Raw genomic sequence first — 20,198 nt, forward strand, 5'->3', positions numbered from 1 at the left:
ATAAGGTAGCTCACAAATGCCAGTAACTTGTTTCTCCTGGGGCTCTGATAACTTCTTCTGGCCTCCCTGAGCACCTGCATGCATGCGCACATGCACACACACACTTTGTCATTGTTTAAACCCTCCTCCTTTTCTAAATTACTTCACAGCATGTGCAATCCAGACAGCTTGTCTAAAACCTGTAATTAAGCAAAGTAGATGCTGCAAACTCTACTGCTTTGTGATTGAATTATTGATGTTTTCATGTCTGTTTTTGGGGTGCTTTTGTTGTTGTTTTGTTTTTTGTTTGTCGTTTTTAATCTTTCTTCCTCAAAATAATGACCATATTGAGTTGCTGTGTGTGTTTGTGAGATGTAGTTTGCTTGCTCATTGCTTTGAGACATGGTCTGTCTCTGTCACTCAGGCTGGCTAACGTTGGCATTTTAAAAACGTCTGTGCATAATCCTTGGTTTTCGATATATTCTAGAGTAACTGAAGCGCTCTCCTTTTCTGACTGTCAGTTATCCCATTGGATCCTGAATCTCTTTACTCTTATCTATTCTGACTGAGCAGATCATTTCCTCCAGGTTTAGAACCTATTTACCTCGTTCCTACCTTACCAAACTTGCTTCTTTCCTAGGTGATCTGGGACAGAGTCAGCGACGGCTGAGTTCTTTTTCCTACCATCAGCAGCAAACATTGGGATGGGGTCGTTCTATCTTCACATACCTTGGCCTGCTGTGCCAACCAGGACACGTGCCCCTGTGAGCTGCGGTTGAGCTTGTATGGGTTGTATCTGAAAAATCCCACGCACAGAGAGACCATTTTGGATGTAATAAGCAAAGGCGAGGTTTATTACAGAGACCTATTACAGAGATCTCCGGGCCGACACGTATCCCGAGCAGGAGACAGAGGTGTCGGCCCCGAAACTCAAAAGTCAGAGGGTTATATAGAGAAGGCTAGGGGGTTTTGGCGTGGTTACATACAATTGGCTCATTCAAACATAGCAGTGAGAACAAAGCAGAAAGAGTACGTGTTAGAAGTCAGGGGCTTATCAGGGTCTGGAGGATGGCCCTGAGTGAGCTGGGGGGATGTCTTTGGATGGTTTATGGGTCAGTCCTCGATAGCCTGAGCTGGTTTTTGCATTCCTTTTCTTTATCTTTATGGCCTGCTATTCCCAGCGGCAGGGCTTAGCCCTGAGTTTGTGGCTTTTGGGGCTAACTCTTTTAATTTTATATTTCTAAACCTAGAATTCGTATAATTTTCTTTTCAGTATCCACCTTCCTCCGTAGTCTTTGGGTTATCCTTCTCTAACCAGTTCTGATAGCTCTGTCTTCAAGGATTGAAACTCTGACCTCCTGCTGACTGCATGCTGGTGAGTCAGGCATAAGCAGTTCAAGTCTATGCCTGCTCCATGAGTGTCAAAGAGAAATAGATTCAAGAGATTCCAGAAGTCCCTAAAGAAAAGCTTTTTCAGGAAAAAAAAATAAGGTATCATAAACTCTACTGTTGAATTAAAATGCAATGTATTAGGTAGAACTTCTCGATTATGGGAGGAAGAAAGATGGCTCATTCAAAACAGCACTTGCCTGGCAAGTATGAGGACCCAAGTTCAGTACCCAGTACCCAGAACCCAGAACCCACATAAGAAGCCAAGTACAGAGCTGGTAGGTAGGTTAGCAGGTAAATAAATGCACTACTGCCAAACCAGACAACCTGAGTTCAGTCCTAAAGCCAGTTCAGGGTCTGGCTACTTGTGATTCTGGATGGAAATGGCAAGATAGAAGATGCAAACAGATGGGTCCTCTGATAGGATCTACTGGGAGCTCACAAGCTGACTAACCTGACCTGCAGGGTGAAGTTTCAGGTCTGTGAGGGCTCTGGCTCTGACTCCCACTGTGTGCTGTACACACACACACACACACACACACACACACACACACACACACACACCTCTCAATTCCAGGTTACATTGGAAACATTGGTAGTCACCACTTCATTCCCCTGCCCAGAACTCTGAGGTCAAATGTAAACCAATTGAGAGAGAGAGAGAGAGAGAGAGAGAGAGAGAGAGAGAGAGACAGACAGACAGAGAGAGAGACAGAGAGAGAGACAGAGAGAGAGAGACAGAGAGAGAGACAGAGAGACAGAGACAGAGACAGAGACAGACAGAGACACAGAGACAGAGACACAGAGACAGACAGACACAGACAGACACAGAGACACAGAGAGAGAGACAGAGAGAGACAGACAGACAGACAGACAGACATAGACAGAGAGAGCGAGAGCGAGCATGAGTGAGCTTTAAGACAGGTCCACTTTTTATATGCAAACTGGATGAAAGCAGATCCTTCTAGAAGAATAAAGGTTCTACTGATTGTCCCTGGGTTCTGATGCTAATCATGCAGTTGAAATCATCCAGGAGAAATTCCTCCCCTCCAATATGGACTTTTCATAATAGTCATTTCTCAGAGGAATTTCTAAAATACCCACATTTCTTTCCCAGAGAGACTAATAGTCTGTGTGCCCTGGAATGCGACTTGTTATAAGTCCTTGGATCTCTCTCTCTCTCTCTCTCTCTCTCTCTCTCTCTCTCTCTCTCTCTCTCTCTCTCATACACACGCACACACACATACATTTTAATTTAAAGAAAAAAAAACAGAAAAAAAGAACTATTCTTCTCATTCCCACAACTGTTTTTCACACCAAAGTAGAATTGCCTTCATGGCTAAGAAAAACACTGTGGTTGGTCAAAAAGTTGAAATATTCCTACCAAATCAGCACATCCTAGGCTCTACCCTAACATGAAAGAAACTCACATTAAAATAATATTAACGTTAATAATTAGTACTTCTAAATGATTTTAAAGGCTTTTTATGCAATTATAAAGGATTTGATTGTCATAACATTGCTAAATGCTCTGGTGCCTTCTGCCTGTTGCCCTTGGTCCCTGCAACCCTGACACGTAATTTATTTCTCGTCTGAGTGAACTCTAAGCATTAATGTCCATTAAGAATTTCTGAAACAAAGTCCCAAGATTACTTGGAGCACTGTCAATAAGATTATCATTAATAGTTCTTCTGTCCTAGACAAGGACAGCATTTTGTAACATTGTTTCTGTTTAGCCAGCCTCTTCTGAGACTGTATCCTGATCTACCCCCCACCCCCTTCCTGGTGCTTTTCTCCTTGACCTATAGAACCCAGCAAGCTCAAGTCTGCCAGCTCGAGGAGGTGGAGTAGGAGGGGCAGAGGGTGAGCACAAAGGGAGATCGCTTTCTTTGTGAAATAAATGTTGGAGAGAGATTGGGGGTGGGGGTTGTGCCTTAGTTCTTAAATGAATGTTCATTTAAACCTGTAAAGTACGGTTTTCACTGCTGGCTTCCTCCTTCCCAGGATAAAGTCATTAGAGGAGCCCGAGTGCCCCTTGATGGTACACAGGAGGTTAAGTGCTTGATGCTTTGCTGAAATTAGCCTAAGACTTCAACTGCCCAGATGAGACACACGTTTAGCAACAGTTCCCTGATGGACACACCTTCATCCGCCCAAGGACTATGCTCCTATTTAGTGCAAAACATAGTCACACAGTGCATGCAATTAGAAATATCCTTAGCAGAAACGGGCCCCCAGCACCGTGGCCCAGGCAAACTGTCTTCAGCCTTGGGAGGACTCAGTTTACCTCTTTTTTAGTTCAGAGGATCAAAGCTGGAGCCTCCTCACACGTGCTCTGGCCGTGAAGCCAGATCCTTTCCTCCTTTTGTTATGGACACAGAGACTGAGGGAGGTTAAATTATTTACCTAAGATGCCACATTTGACAACAAATACAGCATGTCCGTCCCTCGGGTGTCTTGTAAGAAGGGATTCCCAGTCCTGTAAAGGCCATTGCACCCGGGGACGCTGCTTTCTTAGAATTAAACTGCCAGTGTGTGAAGGCTGGCGCAGTGCTGTGACTTGGGCCAATTAAATTCCAGATTATCACTCTGGCAATCTGTTCCCTGCCACAGTCACCTGAAAAGTAGGAATGTGGGTATGTTGGGGGAAGTAAAACTAAAAGAAAAAAAGATAGCTTTTCTGCATTTTTAGGCATTGTTTGCGCTACTGCTTTGATATTTAACAGAGAAGGGACCACAGTTAGATCCCCTGCCTAGGTGTTGTTCATCGCAAGAGCACCAGAGAAGACAGGAGCATACCCACTGAGCAAGCCCTTGTCTAGCACGACAGGTCTCTGAAAATGCTCATTTAGGAATTTGCCACACCAGGGAAGGAAGACAGATGCTCCCCCTTCCACACAGAAAATACCTCTGTACCCTGACAACCGCCTCCCAGAAGCCCTTAGAGGAAGTTAATTGACATAAGATTGGGCACAGATTGGAAATAATCAGATTGCATTTCTAAAGCACTCTCCTCCAAGAGTCTACGACTCTGAAAGTCCAGTGCACTGATCGGCCTGCCGGTGGGTGACAAATGTGTGGCATTTTCCTGGCATGTACCTCGATGTATCTTGAAATGTGGTTGGCTGAATTGAGTGGGGCAAGCTTATGATCCTGGATGGCATACTTTGATTTTTGAGTATTAATGGGTTTTTTGCTGTCGTTGTTGTTATTGTTGTCGTTGTTTCTGTTTTTAAGGATTTAAATCCCTAATTTAGAACTACAGCTGTAGGTCTTGAGAAGTTTCAGGCAGTGCAGGGTTTGCAGAGCAAGCATGAGGGCTTGTGGTCTATCTCCCCAAATCTGTACTTTAAAAACAAACAAACAAGGCATGGTGACACCTGCTTATAACCCCAGCACTGGGAGCCCAGGGACCAGAGGACCTCTGGGACTCACTGGTCAGTCCGTCAAGCCTATTAGATGAGTTCAAGGACAGTGACAGGCCTGTAGCAAAAACAGCCACAACAAAAAACAATTGAACATCAGACACACACACACACACACACACACACACACACACACACACACACACACACACACACCCGAGCGCGCAGGTACTCACACACACACACTCACACTTCCACTTAACAATTTAGAGTATTTTGCAATGTGATAATAGTTTTGAGAAAAGGGCTAGGCTTGACCAAAGCACAGACCCTATGTCAGCAAGACACGAGGGTGATAAGGGCAAATGCAGTTCATGCAAAATGTTCCCTCTGTTCTAGAATATTTTAGATTAAGTTTGTCCTTTAGTTGTTAGACTGGAGTTTCTTTGTGTGTTTGACTCTCTCCCTCAAACCTAAACTGGGGCTTGGTTTAAATGAGCTGGGGACAGTGCTTAATACTCTTCCCATAGGTTTAAATTATTTACACAGCTCACTTCTAAGAAGCATATTTGAAGGAATAGACCCCCCCCTTGTTGAGTACACTTTTTAGAGATGTTATCTACACCAGGGTCTTAAAGCCTTGCCTTGGGGACTGTTTCCCATCAAGCAGTAACTTCCACAGAGAAATGTTAAAGTGCTAATTAAGTTTCCCTGGGCCTTGGTTTCTCAGTCTGTGAAATGCAGAGATCTTCTTCTTTGTCCTTTATTCTTAGTCTGTGGAGCCACAGATACAAAGTATCACAAGTCCTGTAGAGAAAGAGCAGGGGCAAATTCAAGCCACCTGAAGGATCAAGATAATTATTTTTTTCAAGTGGGGAGGACAACGGGAGGTTTATAAAATGTTTCACTATCCCACAGAATTTATCTTTCATGCTTTTACACTGTTGCTCTTGCTTGCTTTTTCTAGGGAAACAGAATTCTGTCTTCAAAATAGCTCCTCAATTAAAAAGAAAAAAGTGTAATATACCCAGTTAGAGTGTCATAAATATGACTTGAGCCTTAAAAAAAAAAAGTATAGTATCCTTGAGAGGAAGAGTGGCTTTATTTTCTTCTTCATTTGATTGGTTAACATGTCTTCACTGTAAATAATAATGTAATTTAGGATTATATTTATATAAACAGGAGTTACTGAACTCAAAGTTCAGTAAAATACAAATGCAAAAGAAACAGATTAATGGTGGAAGTTCAAACACAAGCTGTCAGTCTGTATTTCACCTGCTACCTTTAGCGACCCCAACATTGGCATGACCTCCATTTGCCCAGATAGCACGTTAATTGGCAGCACCACAAAACTACAAGACCAAGAGTTTAAGCCATTTTGAAGGGGAAGACATGCTTTCTCTCGAGAGACAGATATGAAGGCCCTGCTCCATGCCTGTTACTATAACCTCCTAGATCAGGCAGCTCTTCCTGGAAAGAGATTCAAAATCTATTATGAGTGTAATCATCATGAAAAATTTTGATGAGAACACAGTACCACGCTGAATAATAACTTTAAGTAGAAAACCCAACGCGGTGGGATTTTCATCAGGCCTTCAAGTGTCAGGAGAAAAATAGTTCCACACTCAGCGAATATAGATAGGTCTGTTTGGGGTTGTGTTCAATCCAATTGTGTGTGGGGGGTTGAATAATCAGGAGTGACAGCCTAAGCGCTTTCTCTTCGAAGTGATTTTACAGAAGGCACCATTTCCGAAGGAGAGTATGCTCGCATCTCTGGTAATGCTGAAAGGGCACTAATGTATCAATTTATTGGCTCCGGGTGTCACAAATCATCCTTGGATTTTAAGATTCTCTTACTCACTGCTGCTGTTGGGAAAAGGGGCTTCTCTAGGATAAATGAGGCTTCTGAAAGTTCTAGAACACTCCTGCAGTTTCATGGGTGAGTCTTCAAGGGTCTTCTCGGAAGGTTCTCGCTCACTCTGCAAAGCCAAAGTAAACATGATGGAAAAATAATCGTCTAGTTTTCCTCAATAAAGGGAAGGGGATGGGGATGGGCAGGGTGGGGGCAGGGACAAAAAGACGACAAATTTGAGTTAGGCTATGTAATTTCAGCTTCCTTAAATAAGGCCTTTGGAAAACTTTGGAGAAGCAAGTGTGTGATTTTGGGCTTGGCTCACAACATTGAAACTTTTCCCCCTTAATTTCTACCAAGTTTTTCGTAACAGATCTCTGCCCTGAACGACGTGTCCCATCGTTAGGTAATACCCGTGATGCAGGCTGCCAAAATCTCCAGCTACTTTTACTTTCCAGGGGAGGGTTAAATAGTTCTCTTAATAACTTGAAAGACAAAAAAAAAAAAGTCAAGGTTCGCCACAGTTCTCAGTCACAAGTTAAATGTTTTCAACAGTTTGGTTATTTTTTAGTCTATTTAGCCCCGAGAGTATCTCCTAGGAAGAAGAAGCCTGGGAGGCATTCAAGGTTTAGCTACACTGAAGCGAAGCTAGAACCCCTTTGCTTATGGCCATCTGCTCTGTCAGATGCCATTTGCCAGCTCCTACTTAGTTCCACTTGTCACCTGTCACCCGTAAATCATCTTGGGGACGTCCAGGGTGCTGACTCATGCATCTTCTATTCCCCCACCATACATGTTGAGACTCTGTAGAGAGTTAGCCACCGCTCCCCCACGGGCTTTAACAAATATGGACACATAAATAACACTGCGTGTGGTTGTATTTTCTTCACTATGTAAAGCTACGGGTCAGGTGAGCAGGAAGAGGCATTTTCATTAGGAGGGAAACTCGGAATCAATGGCTGTGCCAGATGAATGGCTCCACCGCTCAGCCCACTCTTTTCAGACTGGGTTGGCATGGCGCTCCTGTGCCTTCTGCCTGCCCGTTAACCCGATCCCCTCCCATACGGACAATAAAGCAGTGAGCTTTCTCTCATCTCCTTCATCCTGGTGGACTACTTACTGTCTGCGCTTTTGCTTTGTGTATGCACACGTGTATGTGCATATGTGAGTGAGGGTGCACACGCGTGTGTAGGTCTATGTACACACATGTGTGTGGAGGTCAGAGGACAACCTCAGGTATATGCCATCCACTTTTGTTTTGAAGATCGTCTTTTGTTGGCCTGAAATTTACCTACTGGCTAGGCCGGCTGACCAGCACACTCCAGGAATGTGGTGTACCTTCGACTGCCTCCTCAGCAAAAGGATTGCAAACATGTGCCAACACACCTAACTATTTTTAAACATGGATGCTGGGGGCTGAACTCTTGTGTTTGCAAGGCAAGCACTGTGCTGAGCTCTCAGCTATGCAGTTAGTTAATAAGAGAGTGGATGAGCTCACCTTCCCTGCCATCTATGGTTCAGGGCTTTGGGGTATGTCTTAGGAAGAATCCCCACTCTCTGTCACCAGGGGAAGGTGACAAGTTTCAAGCCCACAAGCACATGACCTATGACCACAGAGATCCTCACGAGACCTTGCCTGACCTTTCTCTCTGTCTCTTCTCTTCCAGGTATCTCAGTCACGAAGAAGACACACACATGTAAGTAGTGCCTTTTGTTTCTGTCCCAAGTTTTCTGAAGAGTTGGAATTCGCATATGTCTGGCTGCTGTGGCCCTTCGAGCATAAGCCAATGTCTCCATGGTCAACAGTGGTCATACTTTCAACCTGTAGTGGTCGGGTTTGGCACATCTCCACCTGTTTGTGCTGAGTGTGTGTTGAAGAGAGAGAGGTCAGGCATAAGCTGATGAATTCTGGTTTTCCAAGCCACAAATCTCTAGAGACACCATGAAACCTAGTCAGGAGGATCAGTTACTTACTGCTCACCTCTTATTCTGGATCCTTCTTAGAAGAGTTTCTGGAAAACCCCGATTTCTTTTCAGCTTCTCTCTCCTTTTCCTTCCCACTAGCTCACAGATGAGCTTGTTTTGTTCTTATGTCTGTGGAGCAGATATACTGAGGGGGATAGAGGCGCTGCTGAACAACCATGGCATGGCCCAAGGGGGCCCTGGTAACTGGCATTGATAGTTTGGTGTGGAACTGTGTGCTGGGTCTACGCTCTGTATTCATCCCACTTCTCGGGGTCAATCGCCTTCATTGACTGCCTCAAATCAAACTCCACCATAAGCTTACCAACTCACGTCAGTGTAAGGTGCTGTGATCTGCAGTCGGAGCAGTGATGTTTGACTGAGCCTTGAACTTCAGGATGAAACACTGTGTTGCTGATGCAAGCAGTCAACCTTCGCTGTAGTTGACCAGCATTTATTCAGGCTTTGAATGAATGGAGTCTTTAGAATTCGATGAGTATTTTAGACCATAGATATGTACTACCTATGAGATGTGTTTGGGCATCTTCCTAAGTCGAGCATTAGATCTATTTTTGGCATGACAGAGGAATGACAAGGATATATTCCCCACATTTTTCTTCATTCAACTTTTTGTATTTTTTTTTTAATTTCACGTGAATCATTTGGTGCGGGGGAAGCAATATCTATGTAACATCAAAAATAGTTTCACTTGTGCCTCGGTTGACTCTCAAAATCTGCTCTTGGGTTTGTCTGTCTGTCTTTCTGTATTTGTAGAAAAGAGAAATATAAGAAATCAAAATTTTTATTTTTGAAAGGAAAAATACCTTGCAATGAGAAGCTGCCTGACATTTAGGGCCCAGTCTTGCAATTCCTCCATGTGGCTCTCATGGATCTCCATGGACTGCTTGTTTGATGTACCATGAAAGGTCCAGCCCAAGCTGGATGATAGATGCTCAGGATGGCACCTCCACCTTTGCAGTCGCTGTGCCCCCCTCTATCAGGGTAGTCTGTGACCCTTAGTTTTTTGGGGTTGTTCTGTCGTTGTTCTTGTTGTTCTTGCTGTTGTCGGTGCATAATTGAGCTCATGCTGACTGAGAGATTGACAGCGCAGGCCACTGAAGTCCTCTGTATATCCGCAGGGCAGGCATGGTACAGAGAGCTTCCTTGCACAGCCTTGCCCATGAGCTCGTCCCTGGCCTGGAGGGACCCACTCTAGAGGTGGTAAGTAATCCAGTCTTTCTGCTAGCTCCGTCCTGGGCCTCTCCCAAGCAGGGGCTGCTGATTGTGCCTACTGTTGATGGTGGTTTGGGGTGTGGACTCCTGGCCACCTAGCAATACACCAAAAGTGGCAGACAGTTTGCATTGTGGATTGGCTCTTAGATAAGCAGACAAAAGAACCCAGTTCAACTCCATTAGATACGAAGAGGACACCTCAACCAATGAGATAACAGAAGGCAGAGAGCACAGACGTTATTGCACAGACAGCTCATCTACAAAGACATTCAAGGTATTGCCATCACTGAAAATAATTTACTGGCATATATAGAAATTCGTGGAGGGATTTGGGAGACGGCAGTGAGAGCGCTGACTAGAAATGGAAAATTATACTTTAACAGCAGGCAACTTAACCTGGGAGGCCTTTCCACCAAAGCTTACACAGTTTCATCTCTGTCAACCTTAAAAGATATAGCCAGAACGGTAGTTTCTTTCTAACCTTGAAGGTCAATCTGGGGTGTCCAACCTTCTGACACCATTACATGACATTGTCATTTACAAAGTTCACACTGGAAAACCTCTCAGTTCAATCGAGTTTATTATCATAACGCTTAAGTAAGTTTGTGGTTTTATATGGAGCCTCATTTACATGACCCTGGAGTGTATGAGGCCTGAGGGTTGCAGGTTGGACACCCTGGAAGACATTAAGTATGAAGTCCCTGCAGAAAAGCTCAGAGCTCGTGAGTGTCCTTGACGGAAAGATTTAGGTTAAATGATGTTGGAATGTTTGGGGAAGAGTAAGATGATATTTAACTCTTCTGCGTGCTGGAGATTCTCTAGAATAAAAGATCCCCACACCCAGTTGGAAAGAGTAGCATTCCGACAGTGGATATTTAACTCTTGGAGCTGCATGAGTGTAGAAGTCTTCTGGGCCATTGGAACACAGATTGTTTTTGTCACCCAGCTTGACAGATAGCCCTTGATGTTTCTGGTCTTAGTGTCTCTACAGGGCCCACAATGTATGCGGGAAAAGAAAACCAATCAGTTCTTTCTCTAATAGCCATCAGCCAAATGAGTTCTTCCTTACAATCCGTCGGGTTTTACTTGAAAATGAAATCGTCCTAACATGCTTCACCATTTTCTTTTTTCTTGCTTTTTTTTTTTATATAAAAAAGATGTTAATTTTCAGCCCCTCTTAAGTCCTCTTAACCATCTGTTCTTCAAGAAGTTTTGCTACCAGTGAAGTGTACGAAGTCGTTTCTGTACTGGCTCAAAGTTTTCACTTTTAGCCAGGGTTCTGGAAACCTTGGTCAAGCCCTGACTGTATAATGGTTGACAACTCGAGTCACCCCGCATTAGTGGTTTCAATCTGAGCTTCCAAACTGCCCTCCAAAAGAGATTGTTCAACTTACAAATTAATAGGTAGAGTTGCCAAATATATTATCAGACCAGTGTGTCAGGTCATATGTGCACTTCTCAGAGGTGCAAGAACTGTCAAGTGAGCCTCAATTGTTGTGACACTCAGATGTGCGTGTACACACACACACACACACACACACGCACGCACGCACGCACGCACGCACGCACGCACGCACGCACTCTATGGTTTGGGGCAAACCATGCCATAAGTTTCATGAAAGAACGTGAGATCACTAGCCTCCAAGAAGTCCCTGAGCATAGTCCTCAGAGAAGTCAGGTACTCCCAAGCTCTGGATGGTGCCTAAATGTTTTAACTCTACTTGTCTCAGGGGGACAAGTTAAAGCTTGGGGGTTTCTCATGCTAAGCCACCATGCCCACTCAAATTGGCTGAGAAATTCTTACATCTGTAACATTTTTCAATTGTTGATAGCAAACGCTGCCATTAGGTTTTTAGAATGTGAACGTGAAACAGCATCTTTACTTGTGGGATAGGGACATATTAGATCAATTTCACACTGTGGTGTGGAATTTCAATTTCATTTTCATGGTGATTACACAGCTCTGGTTGGACACTTGCAGGAGCACTTTCGAGTTGTTCTCTCCCAGGATTGTTCTGGCTTCTCATTCTGATGAACTAATACTGGGTAGATCAGACCTCCCCCGCCCCTTGGAATCAGCCGCTGTTTAGATTTCTTAACTGTCAAGGAAAACTAGTCATTCACTCCTAACTGCCTGACTTCTTAATTGAACTCTGCTTGGACAGTTCTGCATTTACTAAAATGTCATGCAAGGGCAAATATGGAGTTGAAAACCTGCAGTGGGAAGGGGGCCTAAAGGGATGGCTCGGTGGGTGGTTAAGAGCACTGGCTATTCTGCTCCTCCAGAGGATCCAAGTTCGGTTCCCAGCATCCATACTGGGTGACTCACAACCACCTTTAACTCCAGCTCCAAGGAATCCAACACCCTCTTCTGGACTCTGCAGACAGCTGCATTCTCGAGACAGAAACATATCTGCACACACAGATGAAAATTAAAAAGAAAAAGAAAACTTGCAACAGGTCAGCTTCCCCCGTTTCTGTGAAGATTAATATCTTAGAATTGTCACCAAACAATTAAAATACAGCCACTACAAGGCAGGCCCAGGGGACATTTAGAGAGCCCTGAGGTTGCGTCAGTGACACCTGAGCACTGCCATTTCTTCCTATTGTCATCTTTAGCTGTAGTTCTTAGTCTTCCAGTCCAAGGCTGCCTCGCCTCTTTCCTTTACACACAGAGAGGCACATGTGTCTAGAAAGTACAGGTGACTCAGTGGTAAACAGTCAAAAGTCTGACTTTTTATCCTCAAGTTGATTCGTCAACTTTCCATACAACTCCTCTCCCAAATACCAACAGAAATACTGTATCCAAATATTCCAAAATATTTTAGTATTAACACAAATTGCTACTAACAGATAAGTTAGTACATCATTTTATGTTTGGTTATAGCAGGCTAACACCTAAAGTAAATAATTAAAGCACTGTATTATTTATAAATAGATTCTGATTCTCAGCAGTCAAAATATTTTAGCACAAAACTGAATATTTCTTTTAGGTGCTATCTTTTATATTCCTTTTAAAAAGTGTTTATTGCATTCATTTAAAATAGAATAGATTAATGTATTCACCTTTCTTCGATGTATCTATATCTTATTATTTCGCATGTTTGAGTGTTTTGCTTGCATGCATATAAATGCACCACATGCTTGCCTTGTGCCCAAGACAGAAGATGGATTTGGACCCCCAGGACTGACATTACAGACAGTTGTGAGCTTTCATGTGGGTGATGAGAATCTACTGCTGGGTGCCCCAGGTCCTCTGCAAGAGCAACGAGTGCTCCTCGTCACCCTTCCAACTCCCAAACCCTGGGTTCACTTGTTTATTCCAAGAGACACAGCTTTGAATTTGACTTGAAAAAAAATGAGTCTCGGGGTCTCTCCCACAAAATAAACCCAAAAATTTGTCACAATTGTTTCTCTCTACTCAGGAGAACCCAAACCCCAAGAAGCCCATTCTCCAAGGTGTTCTTTTCTGGAAGCCACCCTTTGCTTGTAGAGTCTCAGCAGCCTCAGACTTGAGACCATTCACAGACCAGAGAAACTCGGGCCATTCTTGGCAAGACCATAGGAGGATGCTTTGGTGATGGAGCTCATAGGTTGCCTTGACAACCCAATTGACTCAATGATTATTATTTCAAGTGCTAGCTGGATGTTTCATTAGGACATTAAGACAGACATGAGCCTTCCTTTAGTGGGCCTCCATTCTCACCATTTGGCTCATTGACAAATAATCTTAAAAAAAAAATTTACGTGTGTGCTCATAAAGTCACTGGAAGGTTCATTTGCTAGAGCTATTAGCCATCCAAGACATAAAGCTTGATGACAATGGGACATAACCAAAATGCAAATGATCATGCCTTACCCTGCTCACCCTGTGTTGGCAGGTCCTTTAACCTCAAGGATTCCATAAAATGAGGGACAGAGCTTGGGTCAGAAAGGGAAAGTAAGGGCAAATAGTCATAGGAAACAACTTAAGATGCAAGTATCAAGTACATCCACTCCAGAAGATTCTACTCATGACCAGAAAGCAAGTTTAGCTGGAATGTAGGAGAAAGGAAAAGGCTTAGACTTTCTATACAGGATCCAAATACTGTGGTTCAAACATCTGGGAACAACCAAGTAAATCCAAGGACTTCACCTGGGACCCTAGAAACAAACGGTCCCTATTGCTCCTCTCCTTCGTTCTCATCCTGAACAATAACTACCCACTCCCTTCAAGAACGACTAGATGCAAGAAGCCAAGTGTCTGGCATAGAGTCTGGAAATGATTTCATTGTTTAGAATCAGTCTGTGAGACTACAGCTACACCCTCCTAAGCTGCTCTGTGACCCATCACATTAAAAATAAATGGGCTGTGCTTGGCCCTGGGGGTTCTCCCAAGGCAGACAGTTCTCATACTCCTAAAACCCAACGTCAGGGTGAGAACCTGGGAACTCCATAGAAGTCCAGAATTTCCATCAACTATCAAATGCTCCCCGCAGAGCTATTCCCGCTAAGTGTTTCCACCTAGGCCTCTTGATGTTGGCATTTCTTGGTTAGTAGACTCCAGATTCATGAGCTGACTTTAGGACAAAAGAATGTGGGTTCCTTTCTATTGCTTTAATAAACACGCATGACCAAAACAACTTGGGGAAGAAAGTGTTTATTTCTTTATGCATTCCAGTCACAGTCACACATGAAGGAAGTCAGGGAAGGAACCCAAAGCAGGAATCTGGAGGCAGGAATTGAAGCAGAGGCCATGAGGTTACTTCTTGGCTTGCTCCCCATGGCTTGCTCAACTTATTTTTTGTACTCCCAGTTCCAGCTCCCCCAGGGTGGCACTGTTCACAGTGTCCCGGCCCCTCCCACTTCAATCACTAATCAAAAATCTGCCCCACAGACTTACATATAGGCCAACCCAGTGGAGGCATTTTCTCGGTGAAAGTTCCCCCTTCCTAGATGACCCTAGTTTATCTCAAAGTGACAAAAACCTAATCGGAACACTGCCTTGTAACATAGGTTCCAAGGGTGTGTTGAGGTATAGGAGCTATTTAGAATTCTTGGAGAAAACAAAAGTAATCTGGTTTATTAAATACTGGTGTGTGATTAGTAGATTTATTACCTAGTTAAACAAACTCTTACATACCATTGGCCTGAACTTTAAGAGAAAGTTGGGGGCTGTGGAGGAAGCTCAGTTGGTAAAGTGCTTCCCATGACAGCATGAGAACTTCAGTTCAGATTCCAGGACCCCATGTGTTTAAACAAACAAACAAAAGCAGGTATGGTGATGCATACCCATAATCCTAGTGGAGGGGAAGCAGAGACAGAGGATGCCTAGGAGTTTCCTGGCCAGCCATCTATCCAAATTGGGGATCTCCTGGTTCAGTGAGAAACTCTGCCTCAAAATCCATGATGAGGACAGACCATGAAAGACATCTGCTATTGACCTTTAGCCTCCCACACACATGCACACACAAATACCTACACCAGGTGTATGTATGAAATAAAGGGTCGGGGAGAAAGAGAGATACTAGTTATCTACTATAGATGCCCATGTTACCTGTGATTCAACAGAGAGCAATACAACAGTGGGAGGAGAAGTGCTCATAGTTGCGGCCAACAGTGGTGTACTCCGCTCACTAGGCACTTCTCAGACTCTGTGTATTCTGTTTAATGCTGACCTAACCTTCTCTCATCTTCTCATGAGTTCCATTGGATTGTGTCCTTGCAACAAGTTTCAGATAAAAAAAAAATGTATCCAAAGAGTGAATCGCTTAGCTTAAAGAAGTAAAAAAACGTGTTTCCTCACCCAGCTGGTCATGGGCAGAGCCCAGACTCAGAACCAGATGATACTGACTGTCTCTATGCATGGCGAGCCGTCCTGACATCTTTAGCATGGACAGTGCCTCATGCTTTGGACCATTTGGTGAGAGGCACTTTTTTGAGGGAACTTTACAAATTCTCATGTGTTTCATATAGCTATGGCTTTGGGATATAGGTCCTGTACCACTCCTGTTCCACAGATGGACATTAGGCCACCTACAGTGGCATGTTCCAAGGGCACTCTAGCTCCGGCTGGCTTCCTCAGAGTGGTTCTTCCCCTCCACAGCAGGAAAGAAAGCCAAGCACGACACAGTCATGGCTACAGCTGAGGTTTTACTTTTTAAAATCATTTTAGATTCTAGTTTCCCTCTGTTATTGTGGGTATACAGGCAGCGTGTAATGTCTGTGGGCAGGCGTGTGTGACATAGCATACATGTAGACATTAGAGGGCAACTTTGTACAATCATTTCTCTCCATCCACCTTTGAAGATCTGGGAACTCGAACTCAAATTGTTAGACTTGTACAGCAATCTCCTCTACTTGCACAGCCATCTTGTAGGCCCCTGGTGTTGGTTTTGTGGTTGTCGCTGGTTGGCTTTGGTTTGACTTTTTTTTTATCTTATAACTATTTCATGTGTGGGTAGGCTTTTCCACTTGAAGACTCAATTTATTTCAAGGCATAAGAATGTTATTCCTGCTGTATGGAAAAGTCCATCTAACCAAGATGGTTGCTGGCAACTATCGAGCCTACCCATGTTAAAAGACCATGCTTTACCTTTTGAGCATCCTAACCTGACCCTTCAAAGACAATGAGCAGTCACTGTCACCGTTCATGCAACCCAGCTGACCTTATGGTACAAGCAGCTCGTCTGAGGTTCCTAAGCTTCTAGGAGAGCCAAAGCCCCAACCACTAGCCATGTGCATGTCTGGCGGCGTGAACTAATCTCCCACTGAATCAGAAAAGCCCTTCATTATTGTCAATGCCACGGATAGTTCTCATTCTTTTAGCTCAACTTGATCATTGATGCTTAATATTCTGTGTCCACACAGACAGTGCGATTCAGCACACTGAGGTTTTCTTGAAGCCCCAACCAAACAAGCAAACAAGATGGCCGGATTGAGTACTTAGAGACTGAAATATAGCTAAGAGACGAGCAGCTACAGGGTCGGGGAGGTGCTCTTGTAGAACGTAAGAGTTTGGTTCCCCAAACCCACACTGGGCAATTCATACATGCCTATAGCTCCAACTCCAGGAGATCAAACACTGTCTTCTGGCCTCTGTGGGCATGAGCACACATAGCACAGACACACGGACATGAAAATCAAAAGAGAGTAAATCTCCTTTAGATGACAGCAGCTAGGTTTTGCTGATGCTTAATCCTACCTGAATTTAAGACTTGATCTGAGTAGTGACATCTGCAGGGGAGGAATAAGAGTGGCGGAGAAACAGAGATTCAAACGTGTTTGAAGTGTGACAAAAGCCACCACTTTATGCTGACACCTTAAGCAGTTACCCAAACACTTTGCACTAACTTCTTGGCTATGGTTGCTGCCCATATGTATCTACACATTGTTGCAACTAAGGTTTTCACTTCGGAGCCAACGCCCCTCTTGCCTTCGATTGCCCAAACATACCTCTTAATGGAATGTTCTCTATTGTTCCACTTCCGTATTTGGGCAAGTGTCTCTCCTATACGGCAAAGGAAGGCTCCTTTCATCTTTTACTGGGTTGACCACCGGAGCATTAATTCTAGCATCTAACGTCTAAGTCAACAGTCAAGTGTAATTATTAAAAAAGGAAAGCCGAGCCTGGCATGGTGACGCACATCCGAAGGCTGAGGGAAGGAGATGGGTTGCTAACAGTTTGAAGCAAGCCTGGATGAGGCTGTGAGTTCCAGGCCAGGCAAGGGTGCTTAGGGAGGCCCTGTCTCCAACTAACAACAGATAAATAAATTGTCAAACAGAAAATGGTAAAAAAAAAAAAAAAGAGAGAGAGATTATGGTTTAGATTCTGTAAAAGAAGTTAGTAGATAAACCTTTCTTTTTTAACTTTTACTGTGGGGGCAAAAAGGAGATTTTATGACAAAAAGGCCTGACATTTAGTAGCAGAACCTAAGGATGGCAAGCAGGCTGCATAGCAGATAGCGGCTGACGTCTGTAAGAAGGCAGGACCAGGAGGCAGGCAGGTTTACAAGCAGAGATGCTCCTAATTCCTAACCCATGCCTCAAACTGCATGAGGACCCATGTAGAAAGTTCACCACATTCCTCTCCGTCTCTAATAGCTTCCTCTGTAGGGGGAAAGCAAAACAAAACAAACAAACAAACAAACCTCCTTTTGAAGACTGTGTGTGTGCATGCATGTGCCAGAGGATAAACTTGGTCCTTGTTCCTCAAGCACCAGACACCTTGATTTTTGAGTCTCTCATTAGCCTGGAACTTGCCACATAGGCTAGGCTGACCTGCCAGCAGGCTGCAGCCCTTTGTCCGTCTCTGCCTCCCCAGCACCGGGAGCATATGCCACCGGGTCTGGATTTTGTGTGACTTGTAAGGATTGAGCTCAGGTCCTCGTGTTCTCAAGGCCGGTACTTTATGGACTGCCCCTCTCCCTGGCACCCCTTGCCTCCCCCAGATTTGAGGGAGTCTTTGTAATGAAAGTGCCACAAGGAAATGCAGGACTGGGTTTGTATTTACGTTTTAACACCTCGTGGGCTCAGCTCACAGGTGATGACCCGAGCTCTGTCTGAGGCCATGGTGAGATCACTAGGTCAGTCGATGGCTGTGGGGACAATTCTGTGGACCCATGTGGCTGGAGTTGACCGGTACCAAGGAGATGGATAATGAAAGATGTGGAGGTTTCCTTTCACTAGTGGCTGACGACGGCCTACAGAGCACCCAGGGAAATGCAGTGGCCTGGAAACATGGCTTTCCTGTCTTGCCATCTAATATCATCTGAATCAGAAGCTTCCTGCCTCAGCCCCTTCTCTGAACCCAGATAAAACCTGATCCTTAGACAGAAGCTTCTTTTCTGCCTCTTCCTGTGCTGGACTCCATGGAGAAAATGCTTACTGGGCAGTGAAGACTTCAACCAAAAAGACAAGCCTATTCTGACGTTAGAGAAGGAGTTGGTCCCTTTTGCTCTGTCTCCCTGGCTCCCGGGTCTAATTGTAAGACCAGTCCTTGCCATGTCATTAAAATCAGAGGCATAGAATGAGCCCCAAAGCTTAAAAAATACATATGCACTTTGAATTCCATGGCTAATGGTTCTCCATGCTTGCTTTCATCCCAGAGCTAATTGGCCAGGGCTCCTGTGATACACTGGAAACTGTGTCTTTCCAGCCCTTTTAACTCAGCTACAAATAGCCTGATAAAAATTTGAACCCCAAGGTCCAAATCTTGCTCACGTCTCAGGTAGATGAAGGGAGAGCTTCACTGGATTAGCCCCTTTTCATTACGAAGAATCTTTCCCTCAGACAACTGGAAAAAAAAAAACCGGGGAGACGCTATTTTTCTCACAATTGATATTTCTTCTTTCTCTAAAGTGGCTTTTCATATTGTTCCTCTTAAAGACTAGGAAGATCTTGGCGAGGTGTGTCCACTACCTGCCCATATGGTCTTTAGCCCTCACAAAGAATCTTGGATTCATTTATCTGTCCCCCTCACACCATGTCCCTTTCTATTGATAAATCTGAAGATCTGTTTCCACTCCCCACCGAGTTGGGGTGTTATCCTAAGTGTTACCAGCCTATGCTGTCTGCGTGCAGGCTGGATAACACCGGCGCCCCTAGAGATGAGGCAAAAACTAAACTCTGTCCCCCGAGGCCAATGAAATAGCTGTTTGGTCCCTGGTGTGAAACTTCCTAATAACTTAACTGGGCAGCCTGTGGGTCCCTGGAGGGCTTCTCCACAAGAGTGTTCCCTCTCTTTGTTAAGATTGCTTATTAAAAATGATTTTATAATGAAGTTGCCTCAAATAGCAGTTCTTTTCCTGGTTGTCCTTGAAGCGGCAGCAAAGAACCTAGAGACAACTGTCTAGGGTTTTCCTCCTTGTTAAAACGTCGCCGTTACCACGGGTGCTCTTGATTTTTAAGGAGACAGAGTCTAACTGACACGAATCCCTCTCCACTTGATTATGTCCCTTAACTCACTGTGCAAGGCATTATTGGTACCTTTGCTTGTCGAGCAGGCGAGGGAATCGAATTGATCTCTGTCGATTGAGGACATGTTAGTCTGCAGTGGAAACCAGACTGTCAGGATTCCCCAAGAGAGCAGAGTGGCTAAGAGATGCCCGCTGTCAATCCAGCTTCAACCAAAACAGTGATTTCCAGTGATCTTGTCTCTTTGGTCTCTGATTTCTCCTATTAACTCACCACTTTCCTGCCATAAGGGATGGGCGTAAAGAGGAATCAAATAATAGTAAAGGCAAGTGGGACTGGTACAGGTTTATAATCCTAGTATAGGGGAGACAGAAACATGGGAAACTCCTGGGGCTCACCGGCCAGCCAGCCCATCCTACTTGACGGGTTTCAAGTAACATGTAAAGAACAATGCTTAAGGTTAACCTCCAGCCTCTACACATATGCACCTGCACACCCTTGGATTCACACACACGTGCAAATAG

The 20,198-nt window shown here is 44.3% G+C and overlaps 1 protein-coding gene across 3 annotated transcripts in view; it reads left to right on the forward strand.

Moving 5' to 3' along the window:
* Rora (RAR-related orphan receptor A) overlaps positions 1–20,198 on the forward strand; it is a 733,322-nt gene that overhangs the window by 532,241 nt on the left and 180,883 nt on the right. For 2 of the 3 annotated variants that reach the window (NM_001427367.2, XM_087561152.1), the window contains 1 exon segment: positions 8,253–8,282. In NM_001427367.2, the coding sequence (NP_001414296.1) occupies positions 8,253–8,282 (30 nt within the window). 3 annotated transcript variants of the gene reach the window in all.

Source organism: Rattus norvegicus, chromosome 8 (assembly GCF_021556685.1).
Source record: "Rattus norvegicus strain SHRSP/BbbUtx chromosome 8, alternate assembly SHRSP_T2T, whole genome shotgun sequence".
Classification (NCBI taxonomy): domain Eukaryota; kingdom Metazoa; phylum Chordata; class Mammalia; order Rodentia; family Muridae; genus Rattus; species Rattus norvegicus.